The following is a 12499-nucleotide window of genomic DNA, read 5'->3' on the forward strand; positions in this document are numbered from 1 at the left end:
GAGCCCCACTGAGTTCCATTGGGTCCCACTGAGTCGCACTGAGTTCCATTGAGTCCCATTGAGTCCCATTGAGTCCTATGGAGTTCCATTGAGTCCCACTGAGGTCCATCGAGTCCCATTGAGTCCCACTGGGTCCCATTCAGTTCCATTGAGTCCTACTGAGTGAGTCCCATCCCGTCCCGCCCCCGCGCTGACGTCACGCTGACGTCACGCTGACGTCACAGGTGTTCACGGAGCACGAGGGCCGCGTTCACCTGGAGGAGCGCCCGGGGCTCTGCAGCTTCGTCATCGAGAGTGCGGAGCGGGCGGACGAGGCCACGTACGGGATCCGGGTGAGCAACCCCGCAGGAGAGGACACGGCCACCATCATCATCCGCGTCGTGGGTGAGCACCGGGATGGGGTGGGGATGGAGTGGGGATGGGATGGGGATGGGGATGGGATGGAGTGGGGATGGGAATGGGGATGGGATGGGGATGGGGATAGGATGGGGATGGGATGGGATGGATTGGGATGGAGTGGGGATGGGATGGGGATGGAGTGGGGATGGGATGGGGATGGAGTGGGGATGGGATGGGGATGGAGTGGGGATGGGATGGGGATGGAGTGGGGATGGGATGGGGATGGAGTGGGGATGGGATGGGGATGGAGTGGGGATGGGATGGGGATGGAGTGGGGATGGGATGGGGATGGGATGGGGATGGAGTGGGGATGGGATGGGGATGGGATGGGGATGGGATGGGGATGGAGTGGGGATGGGATGGGGATGGGATGGGGATGGGGTGGGGATGGGATGGGGATGGGGTGGGATGGGATGGGGATGGAGTGGGGATGGGATGGGGATGGAGTGGGGATGGGATGGGATTGGGGTGGGGATGAGATGGGGATAGGGTGGGGATGGGGGGGGGATGAGATGGGGTTGGGGATGGGGATGAGATGGGGATGGATATAGGTATTGGTATAGGTACAGGTATGGGGATGGATATGGGGATGGGATGGGGATGCGACGGGGATGGGGATGGGGTATGAGTATGTGTTATTGGGTATGGTTATGGTTACAGGGATGGGGATGGGTGTGGGTATGGATACGGATATGGGTATACCTATGGGGATGGGGATGGGATGGGATGCGTATGGATACGGGTATGGATACGGATATGGGGGATGGGATGCGTATGGATACGGGTATGGATACGGATATGGGGATGGGATGGGATGCGTATGGATACGGATATGGGGATGGGATGGGATGCGTATGGATACGGGTATGGATACGGATATGGGGATGGGATGGGATGCGTATGGATACGGGTATGGATACGGATATGGGGATGGGATGCGTATGGATATGGGTATGGATACGGATATGGGGATGGGATGCGTATGGATACGGGTATGGATACGGATATGGGGATGGGATGGGATGCGTATGGATACGGGTATGGATACGGATATGGGGATGGGATGGGATGCGTATGGATACGGGTATGGATACGGATATGGGGATGGGTATAGGGAAGGGGATGGGCTCAGGGCTGGAACATCCCCGTCCTCTCCGTGGTTCCCAGATGTCCCCGACCCCCCCGAGAACGTCCGGGTCACGGCCCGTGGGTGAGGACTGGGCCTCGCTGAGCTGGGACCCCCCCAAGTACGATGGGGGGCAGCCGGTGACCGGTGAGTGGGGGGCACTGGACCCCTTCAGACCCCTTGCGACTCCCAATCCCTACCCCGTTCCCAATCCCACTGCCATCCCATTCCCATATCCCATTCCCACACCCATTCCCAAATCCCATATCCCCTTCCCATTCCCACTCCCAATCCCATCCCCATATCCCATTCCCATCCCACTCCCTTTCCCATCCCATCCCGCACCCATACCCACTCCCATTCCCAATTCCATTCCATATCCCATGTCCCATTCCCATCCCATTCCCTTCCCATTCCCATCCCATACCCAATCCCATTCCCACTCCCATATCCCATTCCCTGTCCCATTGCCACTCCCATTCCCACTCCCACTCCCAATCCCATTCCCATCCCATTCCCATCCCATTCCCCTTCCCATCCCCATCCCATCCCCATTCCCATCGCATCCCCTTTCCGCATTACCATCCCCATCCCATCCCCATTCCCATTCCCATCCCCATCCCCATCCCATTCCCAATCCCATTCCCACACCCATTCCCAAATCCCATATCCCCTTCCCATTCCCACTCCCAATCCCATCCCCATATCCCATTCCCATCCCATTCCCTTTCCCATCCCATCCCCGCACCCATACCCACTCCCATTCCCAATCCCATTCTCATGGCCCATTCCCATCCCATTCCCTTTCCCATTCCCATCCCATACCCAATCCCATTCCCACTCCCATATCCCATTCCTATCCCATTGCCACTCCCATTCCCACTCCCACTCCCAATCCCATTCCCATCCCATTCACATCCCATTCCCCTTCCCATCCCCATCCCCATTCCCATCGCATCCCCTTTCCCATCCCCACCCCATCCCCCCCCACCCCATATCCCCCCCCCCAGGGTACCTGCTGGAGCGCAAGAAGCAGGGCTCGCGGCGCTGGGTGAAGCTCAACTTCGAGCCCCTGCCGGGCACCACCTTCGAGTCGCAGCGGATGCTCGAGGGCGTCCTCTACGAGATGCGCGTCCTGGCCGTGAACGCCATCGGCGTCTCCCCCCCCAGCGTGAACACGAGGCCCTTCATGCCCATCGGTGAGCGGGGGGGGATGGGGGGTGGGGGGGTGGGGGGGATGGGGGGGATGGAAAAATGAGGGAATGGAGGGGATAGGGGGGAATGGGGGGGATGGGGGGGATGGGGGGGATGGGGGGATGGAAAAATGGGGGGATGGAGGGATGGGGTAATGGGGGGGATGGGGGGGATGGGGGGATGGGGGGAAGGGGGGAAGGGGGGAATGGGGTGGATGGGGGAATGGGGGGGATGGGGGGGATGGGGGGAAGGGGGCAATGGGGGGGAATGGGGAGAATGGGGGAATGGAGGGGTGGGGGGGATGGGGGGGAATGGGGGGATAGGGGTCAATGGGGGAATGGGGGAATGGGGGGGATGGGAGGGATAGGGGGAATGGGGGGCAATGGGGGAATGGGGGGATGGGGAGAATGGGGGGGATGGGGGGAATGGAAAAATGGGGGAATGGAGGGGTGGGGGGCAATGGGGGGAATGGGGGGATGGGGGGGTGGGGATCGGGAATGGGGGCAATGGGGGGAATGGGGGGAATGGGGGGCAATGAAGGGGTGAGGGGGATGGGGGTGTTATGGGGTGCTGGGGGGGGTTATGGGGTGCTATTTGGATGCTATAGGGATGCTATGGGGGGCTGTGGGGTGCTATGGTGGTGCTATGGGGGGAGCTATGTGGGGCTATAGGTTATTACGGGGTGCTATGGGGGCTATGGGGATGCTATGGAGATGCTATGGGGATGCTATGGGGATGCCATGGGGATGCTGTGGGGGGGGTTATGGGGATGCTATGGGGGGGCTATGGGGATGCTATGGGGATGCCGTGGGGATGCTGTGGGGATGCTATGGGGATGCTATGGGGGAGCTATGGGGGGGCTGTTGGGGGGCTGTGGGGATGCTATGGGGATGCTATGGGGGGGCTATGGGGGGGCTATGGGGATGCTATGGGGGGGCTATGGGGATGCTATGGGGATGCTATGGGGGGGCTATGGGGGGGCTATGGGGATGCTATGGGGATGCTATGGGGGGGCTATGGGGATGCTATGAGGGGGCTATGGGTATGCTATGGGGGGGCTATGGGGGGGCTATGGGGATGCTATGGGGATGCTATGGGGATGCTATGGGGGGGCTATGGGGGGGCTATGGGGATGCTATGGGGGGGCTATGGGGATGCTATGGGGATGCTATGGGGGGGCTATGGGGATGCCATGGGGGGGCCATGGGGATGCTATGGGGGGGCCATGGGGATGCTATGGGGGGGCTATGGGGGGGCTATGGGGATGCTATGGGGATGCTATGGGGATGCTATGGGGGGGCTATGGGGATGCCATGGGGATGCTATGGGGATGCTATGGGGGGGCTATGGGGCTTCCCCATGGGGTGACCCCTCTGCCCCCCCCCCCCCCAGCCCCCACGAGCGAGCCCACGCACCTCGTGGTCGATGACGTCACGGACACCACGGCCACGCTCAAGTGGCGCCCCCCGGAGCACGTGGGCGCGGGCGGCATCGACGGCTACGTCGTGGAGTACCAGCGGCGGGGGGGTGTGCGCGCGCCAATGGGAGCGCGGGGAGGGCGGTGGGAGGGGCGGGGCTACGGGCGGACGGGCCAATGGGAGTTGAAGGGGCGTGGCCAAGGGAAGGAAGGGAGGGTGGGGTGGAGAAGGGCTGTGGTCAGGGGCAGGGGTGGAGCCAAGGGGAGGGGGCGGGGCCATTAGCTCCCCATAGCACCCCATAGAGCACCACAGCACACCATAGAGCTCCATAGTGACCTATAGCACCCCATAGAGCCCCTTAGCTCCCCATAGCAACCCATAGCACCCCACAGAGCCCCACAGTCCCCCATAGAGCCCCATAGTGACCTATAGCACCCCACAGAGCCCCATAGTGGCCCATAGCACCCCACAGTGCCTTATAGCAACCCATAGCACCCCAGAGCCACATAGCACCCCATAGAGCCCCACAGTGCCCCACAGCACCCCATAGAGCCCCAAAGAGCCCTATAGCGACCCATAGCACCCCATAGAGCCCCACAGCGCCCCACAGAACCCCAGTGACCCATAGCACCCCACAGAGCCCCTTAGCACCCCGTAGAGCCCCACAGCACCCCATAGACCCCCACAGCACTTCATAGCGCCCCATAGCGCCCCATAGCACCCCATAGAGCCCCCCAGTGCCGCATAGCACCCCGTAACACCCCACAGCACCCCACAGCGGGTGCGCCTTAGCGCCCCATAGAGCCACACGGCGCCCCATAGCACCCCACAGAGCCCCTTAGCACCCTATAGAGCCCCATGGCGCCCCACAGCGCCCCATAGCACCCCCATTTCCCCCCCCCCCCCCCCAGAGGACCATTGGACGCCGGCGCACGAGGGCCTGGTCACCCGGTGCTCGCTGACGGCCAAGGGGCTCCCCACGGGGGAGCAGCTCCAGTTCCGGGTCTTCAGCGTCAACATCGCGGGGCGGAGCCCCCCCGCCGTGGGGCAGCACGTGACCATCCGCGAGATCGTGGGTGCGCGGCAGGAGGGGGCGGGGCCAGGGCGGGTTGGGGGTGTGGCCTCAAGGTGGCGCCAAATGGCGGGAATTCACCGGGGGGGGGGGTGTGGCCTCAAGGTGGCGCCAAAACGGGGGGGGGGGGGGGGGGAGCACGTGCGAGGGGGGACGTGGCCTGAAGGTGGCGCCAAAGGGGGGGAAGCCGCGGGGGGCGTGGCCTGAAGGTGGCGCCAAAGGGGGGAACTCACAGGGGGCGTGGCCTCGAGTTGGCGCCAAAAGGAGGGAACTCACAGAGGGCGTGGCCTCGAGTTGGCGCCAAAAGGAGGGAACTCACAGAGGGCGTGGCCTCAAGGTGGCGCCAAAGGGAGGGAACTCACGGGGGGCGTGGCCTCAAGGTGGCGCCAAAGGGGGGAACTCACCATGGGTGTGGCCTCGAGTTGGCGCCAAAAGGAGGGAACTCACAGAGGGCGTGGCCTCAAGTTGGCGCCAAAGGGGGGAACTCACCATGGGTGTGGCCTCGAGTTGGCGCCAAAAGGAGGGAACTCACAGGGGGCGTGGCCTCGAGTTGGCGCCAAAAGGAGGGAACTCACAGAGGGCGTGGCTTCGAGTTGGCGCCAAAGGGAGGGAACTCACAGAGGGCGTGGCTTCGAGTTGGCGCCAAAGGGAGGAAACGCACAGGGGGCGTGGCCTCAAGGTGGCGCCAAAGGGGGGAACTCACCATGGGTGTGGCCTCGAGTTGGCGCCGAAGGGAGGGAACACATGGGGAGGACACTTGTGGCTCCGCCCCACACGTCTCCCCCTCTCCTGCCCCATAGAGCGCCCCAAGATCCGGCTGCCCCGGCACCTGCGGCAGACCTATGTGCGGAAGGTGGGAGAACAGGTCAACCTGGTGATCCCCTTCCAGGTGAGCTTAGGGGGCACTGCCCCACGGCCATGTGGGGCACTGCCCCATAGGAGTATAGAGGGGGAGGTCACAGCCCCATAGAGCTATAGGGGGAGTCACTGACCCACAGAGCTATAGGGGAAAGGCATTGTCCTATAAGGGTATAAGGGAGGGGTCACCGCCCCATAGGGTTATAGGGAGAACACACAGCCCCATGGCTTTATGGGTCACCCCACAGTCTCTATGGGTCTCTACGTGGTCCCTATGGGGTCTCTATGGGGTTTCTAGGGGGTCTCTATGATGTCTATGGGGTTTCTATGCATCTCTATGGGATTTCTATGGAGTTTCTACGGGTCTCTATCAGGTTTCTATGGGGCTTCTACAGGGCTTCTATGGGGCTTTTATGTGGCTTCTATAGGATCTCTAATCTCTACGGGTCTCATGGCTCTCTATGGGGTCTCTATGGGGTTTCTATGGGGTCTCTATGGGATTTCTATGGGATTTCTATGGGCTCTCTATAGAGTCTCTATGAGGTCTCTGGGATTTCTATGGGGTCTCTATGGGATCTGTATGGGATTTCTATGGGGTCTCTGGGATTTCTATGGGGTCTCTATGGGTCTCTATGGGATTTCTATGGGGTCTCTATGGGATTTCTATGGGCTCTCTATGGGGTCTCTGGGATTTCTATGGGATCTCTATGGGTCTCTATGGGGTTTCTATGGGGTCTCTATGGGGTCTCTCTCTATGGTCTCTGTGGGTCTCTATGGGATTTCTATGGGGTCTCTATGGGGTCTCTATGGGATTTCTATGGGGTCTCTATGGGGTTTCTATGGGGTCTCTATGGGGTTTCTATGGGGTCTCTATGGGGTTTCTATGGGGTCTCTATGGGGTCTCTATGGGGTCTCTATGGGGTCTCTATGGGGTCTCTATGGGTCTCAACGGCCCCGCCCCACCGCGCAGGGGAAGCCGCGCCCGCAGGTCACGTGGTCCCGCGAGGGGCAGCCATTGGGCAGCTCCGTGAACGTGCGGACGTCGACGTTCGACGCCGTCTTCTTCATCCGCGCGGCGGCGCGCGAGGACTCCGGCACCTACCGGATGCTGCTGCGCGTGGAGGCGCTCGAGGACGAGGCCGAGCTGCGCCTGCGCATCGTGGGTGAGCGGCGGGAAACGGCAGGGGGCGCTGCGGGCGCGGGAAACGGCAGGGGGCGCGCGGGAAACGGCAGGGGGCGCTGCGGGCGCGGGAAACGGCGGGGGGGCGCGCGGGGAAACGGCAGGGGGCGCTGCGGGCGCGGGAAACGGCATGGGGGGGCGCGGGAAACGGCAGGGGGCGCTGCGGGCGCGGGAAAAGGCAGGGGGCGCGCGGGAAACGGCAGGGGGCGCTTCGGGCGCGGGAAACGGCAGGGGGCGCGCGGGAAACAGCAGGGGGCGCTTCGGGCGCGGGAAACGGCATGGGGGGGCGCGGGAATGGGCAGGGGGCGCGCGGGAAACGGCAGGAGCGCTGCGGGAGGGCGCGCGGGAAATGGCAGGGGGCGCTTCGGGCGCGGGAAACGGCATGGGGGGCGCGGGAAACGGCAGGGGGCGCTGCGGGAGGGGGCGCGGGAAACGGCAGGGGGCGCTGCAGGGCGCGCGGGCGCGGGAAATGGTTTGCGCGCGTTTGGGGGGGGTTTGAGGTGTATGGAGGTGATCCGAGGGCGTTTTGGGGTGGTTTGGGGTCTTTTTGGGTGGTTTGGGATGGTTAGGGGCGGTTTGGGGGTGTTTTGGTGGGGTTTTGGGGTGTTTTGGACTGGTTTGAGGGTGTTTCGGGGTGGTTTGGGATGTTTTGGGGTGATTAGGGGTGTTTTGGGGTGTTTAGGGGCGTTTTGGGGTGTTTGGGGGCTTTTTCGGGTATTTTAGGGTGTTTTGAGAGTGTTTTGGGGTGGTTTCGGGGTGTTTTGGGGGGTTTTTTGAGGTGTTTTGGGGTGGTTTTGGGGTGCTTAGGGACTTTTAGGGGTGTTTGAGGGTGTTTTGAGAGTGATTTTTTGGGGTGGCTTGGGGTGTTTAGAGTGTTTTGAGAGGGTTTTGGGGCGCTTTTTGAGGTGTTTTGGGGTGCTTAGGGGCTTTTAGGGGTGTTTTAGGGTGTTCTCAGAGTGGGTTGGGGTGGTTTTGGGGTGTTTTGGGATGGTTTTGGGGTCTTTAGGGGCGTTTTGAGGTATTTTAGGGTGTTTTGGGGGTAGTTTTGGGGTGTTTCGGGGTGGGTTTGGGGTGCTGAAGGGCGCCCCCTGCTGCCAGACCGCCCGGGCCCCCCCCGCAACGTGCACGTGACCGAGGTGTGGGGCTTCAACGCGGCGCTGGAGTGGGAGCCCCCCGCGGACGACGGCAACGCCGAGGTCACCGGTTACACTGTGCAGAAGGCGGACACCAGGACTATGGTGCGGGGTGGGGGGGGGAAACCCGACCCCCAACTGCCCCTTAGACCCATAACTGCCCCCCAGACCCCACTTAATTGACCCCCTTGGCCATAGGATTGCCCCCTAAATGCCCCCATAGACTCATCAGTGCCCCCCAAATCCCCATAGGAGCCACGAAAGGCCCACAGGATCCCCCAAAGGCATATAGAAGACCCTAAAGGCCCATAAGAAACCCTCTAAAGCCCATAGGAGCCCCCCAAACCCCATAGGAAGCCCCATAAGAACGCCTCTAAAGGCCCATAGAAGCCCCCAAAGCCCCATAAGAACCCCTCTAAAGGCCCATAGGAACCCCAGAGCCCCATAGGAGCCCTCTAAAGCCACATAGGAGCCCCTAATGACCTATAGGAGTCCCTTAAAGCCCCATAGGAACCCCCAAAGCCCCGTAAGACCCCTCTAAAGCCCCATAGGAACCCCCGTAAGAGCCACCAAAACCCCATAGGAGCCCCAAAGCCCCATAAGAACCCCTCTAAAGCCCCACTGGAGACCCCCAACACCCCCCCCCCCCCCGCCTTGTACCTTAGGAGTGGTTCACGGTGTACGAGCACAACCGGCAGCCGCGGTGCACGGTGTCGGAGCTGGTGATGGGCAATGAGTACCTGTTCCGGGTGTACAGCGAGAACCAGTGCGGGCTGAGCGAGACCGCGGCGCTGAGCTCCAACAGCGCCCGCATCCCCAAAGCAGGTCCGGGGCGGGGGGATGATGGAGCATCCCTAAAGCATCCCAAAGCATCCCTAAAGCAGTCTGGGGGAGTCCTAATGGGATTTGGGGGGGTTATGGGGCCTGGACCATTCCTCCTGCATCCCAAAGCATCCCTAAAGCATCCCAAAGCATCCCCAATGCATCCCCATGCATCCCCAGAGCACTCCCAAAGCATCCCCAAAGCATTCCCAAAGCATCCCCAATGAATCCCCAATGCATCCCCAAAGCACTCCCAAAGCATCCCCAAGGCATCCCCAGAACATCCCCAAAGCATCCCTAAGGCACCCCAAAGCATCCCAAAGCAGTCTGGGGAGATCCTAAAGGGGTTTATGGGGGGTTTGGGGGGCTGGACCATTCTTCCAGCATCCCAAAGTATCCTTTAAGCATCCCTAAGCATCCCTAAAGCTGTCTGGAGGGGGGTCCTAATGGGGTTTGGGGGGGTTATGGGGTTTGGACCACTCCTCCTGCATCCCAAAGCATCCCTAAAGCACCCCCAAAGCATCCCCAAAGCATCCCTAAAGCATCCCTAAAGCAGTCTGGGGGGGTCCTAATGGGGTTTGGGGGGGTTATGGGGGTTGGACCATTCCTCCTGCATCCCAAAGCATCCCCAAAGCACCCCCAAAGCATCCCTAAAGCATCCCCAAGGCACCCCCAAAGCACCCCCAAAGCATCCCCAAGGCTCACTTTTGGGGTGCAGGGGGGTCCCCCATTGAAGCTGTCCCTGTCCCGTCCTCCCCCCCAGGTCTGAACCTGAAGCCCCCCCAGTTCCAGGAGCACGACTTCCGCTCAGCCCCCCAGTTCCTGACCCCGCTCGTGGACCGCAGCGCGGTGGCCGGGTACAGCACAGCCCTCAACTGCGCCGTGCGCGGGCACCCCAAGGTATGGGGGGGGGGGCTATGGGGAGGGTTGGGGTCCCTCCCCCGGCTCTGCCCCACAAGTGGGGGGTGATGGGGGGAGGATCTGAAAGGGTTTGGGCCCATTTCAGGCTGGTTTGGGGCTGATTTTGTGCTCTTTTGGGGCTGTTTCAAGGCTCGTTTGGAGCTGGTTTGGGGCTCATTTCAGTGCTGGGGGTCTCCATGGGTCCCTATGGTATCTATGGGTCTCTATGGTCCCTATGGATCCCTATAGTCCCTATGGTCCCTATGGGTCTCTATGGCTCCCTATGGGCGTCAGTGGTCCCTATGGGTTTCAGTGGTCTCTACATGTCCCTATCGTCTCTATGGGTCCCTATGGTCTGTCTGAGTCCCTATGCTCTCTATGGGTCCCTATGGGTCTCTAAGAGTCCCTATGGGTCCCTATGGTCTCTATGGGTCTCTATGGTCCCTATGGGTCTCTACGGTTCCCTATGGTCTCTATGGGTCCCTGTGGGTTTCAGTGGTCTCTATGGGTCTCTACGGGTCTCTATGGGTTTCTATGGTCCCTATGGGTCTCTATGGGTCCCTATGGTCTCTATGGGTCCCTATGGGTCCCTATGGTCCCTATGGGTCCCTGTGGGTTTCAGTGGTCTCTATGGGTCCCTATGGGTCCCTACGGTCCCTATGGGTCTCTCTGGGTCCCTCTGGTCCCTATGGGTCCCTGTGGTCTCTATGGGTCTCTATGGGTCCCTATGGTCTCTATGGGTCTCTATGGGTCCCTATGGTCTCTATGGGTCCCTATGGGTCCCTATGGTCCCTATGGGTCCCTCTGGGTCCCTCTGGTCCCTATGGGTCCCTGTGGTCTCTATGGGTCTCTATGGGTCCCTATGGTCTCTATGGGTCTCTATGGGTCCCCTATGGTCTCTATGGGTCTCTATGGGTCCCTATGGTCTCTATGGGTCTCTATGGGTCCCTATGGGTCCCTATGGTCCCTTATTGGGTCCCACTGGGTCCCTCTGGTCCCTATGGGTCCCTGTGGTCTCTATGGGTCTCTATGGGTCCCTATGGTCTCTATGGGTCTCTATGGGTCCCTATGGTCTCTATGGGTCTCTATGGGTCCCTATGGGTCCCTATGGGTCCCTCTGGGTCCCTCTGGTCCCTATGGGTCCCTATGGGTTCCTGTGGTCTCTCCGCGCAGCCCAAGGTGGTGTGGCTCAAGAACCAGGTGGTGCTGGGCCCGGACCCGCGCTTCCTGGCGCGGCACTCGCAGGGGGTGCTCACGCTGCTCATCCGCAAACCGGGGCCCTTCGACGGCGGCGTCTACGGCTGCCGGGCGGTCAACGAGCTGGGGGAGGCGCTCACCGAGTGCCGGCTTGAGATACGTGGTGAGGGCCTATGGGGGGCAATGGGGTCAATGGGGTCCAAAGGGGGTCCCAATGGGGTCATAGAGGGGGGCAATGGGGTCCCAATGGGGTCAATGGGGTCCCAATGGGGTCATAGAGGGGGCAATGGGGTCCCAATGGGGTCAATGGGGTCCCAATGGGGTCATAGAGGGGGACAATGGGGTCCCAATGGGGTCAATTGGGTCCCAATGTGGTCAGTGGGGTCCCCATGGGGTCATAGAGGGGGCAATGGGGTCCCAATGGGGTCACAGAGGGGATCAATGGGGTCCCAATGGGGTCATACAGGGGGGCAATGGGGTCTCAATGGGGTCGATGGGGTCCCAATGGGGTCATAGAGGGGGGCAATGGGGTCCCAATGGCGTCATAGAGGGGGCAATGGGGCAGTCAACGAGCTGGGGGAGGCACTTACCGAGTGCCGGCTTGACATCCGTGGTGAGGCACTATGGGGTCTATGGGGGGAGTATGGGGGGCAATGGGGTCCCAATGGGGTCATAGAGGGGGGCAGTGGGGTCCCAATGGGGTCCTAGAGTGGGTCAATGGGGTCCTAAAGGGGGTCGATGGGGTCCCAATGGGGTCATAGAGGGGGGCAATGGGGTCCCAATGGGGTCGATGGGGTCCCAATGGGGTCATAGAGGGGGGCAATGGGGTCATAGAGGGGGGCAGTGGGGTCCCAATGGGGTCAGTGGGGTCCCAATGGGGTCATAGAGGGGGTCAATTGGGTCCCAATGGGGTCAATGTGGTCCCAATGTGGTCAGTGGGTCCCAATGGGGTCATAGAGGGGGTCAATGGGGCGGTCAACGAGCTGGGGGAGGCGCTCACCGAGTGCCGGCTTGAGATACGTGGTGAGGGCCCTATGGGGGGCAATGGGGTCAATGGGGTCCAAAGGGGTCAATGGGGTCCCAATGGGGTCAATGGGGTCCCAATTGGGTAAATGGGGCCCCAATGAGGTCATAGAGGGGGGCAATGGGGTCCCAATGGGGTCAATGGGGTCCCAATGGGGTCATAGAGGGGGACAATGG

The 12499-nt window shown here is 61.5% G+C and overlaps 1 protein-coding gene across 1 annotated transcript in view; it reads left to right on the top strand.

Moving 5' to 3' along the window:
* The window catches only part of MYBPC2 (myosin binding protein C2), a 35482-nt gene that overhangs the window by 20615 nt on the left and 2368 nt on the right, over window positions 1–12499 (top strand). The window contains 12 exon segments of the mRNA XM_065664539.1: window positions 225–384; window positions 1567–1604; window positions 1606–1672; window positions 2536–2724; window positions 4112–4246; window positions 5049–5213; window positions 6010–6098; window positions 7038–7230; window positions 8346–8485; window positions 9046–9205; window positions 9966–10102; window positions 11276–11462. Of these exon segments, the coding sequence (XP_065520611.1) occupies window positions 225–384; window positions 1567–1604; window positions 1606–1672; window positions 2536–2724; window positions 4112–4246; window positions 5049–5213; window positions 6010–6098; window positions 7038–7230; window positions 8346–8485; window positions 9046–9205; window positions 9966–10102; window positions 11276–11462 (1660 nt within the window).

Source organism: Lathamus discolor, unplaced genomic scaffold, assembly GCF_037157495.1.
Source record: "Lathamus discolor isolate bLatDis1 unplaced genomic scaffold, bLatDis1.hap1 Scaffold_256, whole genome shotgun sequence".
In the NCBI taxonomy this organism is placed as follows: Eukaryota; Metazoa; Chordata; class Aves; order Psittaciformes; family Psittacidae; genus Lathamus; species Lathamus discolor.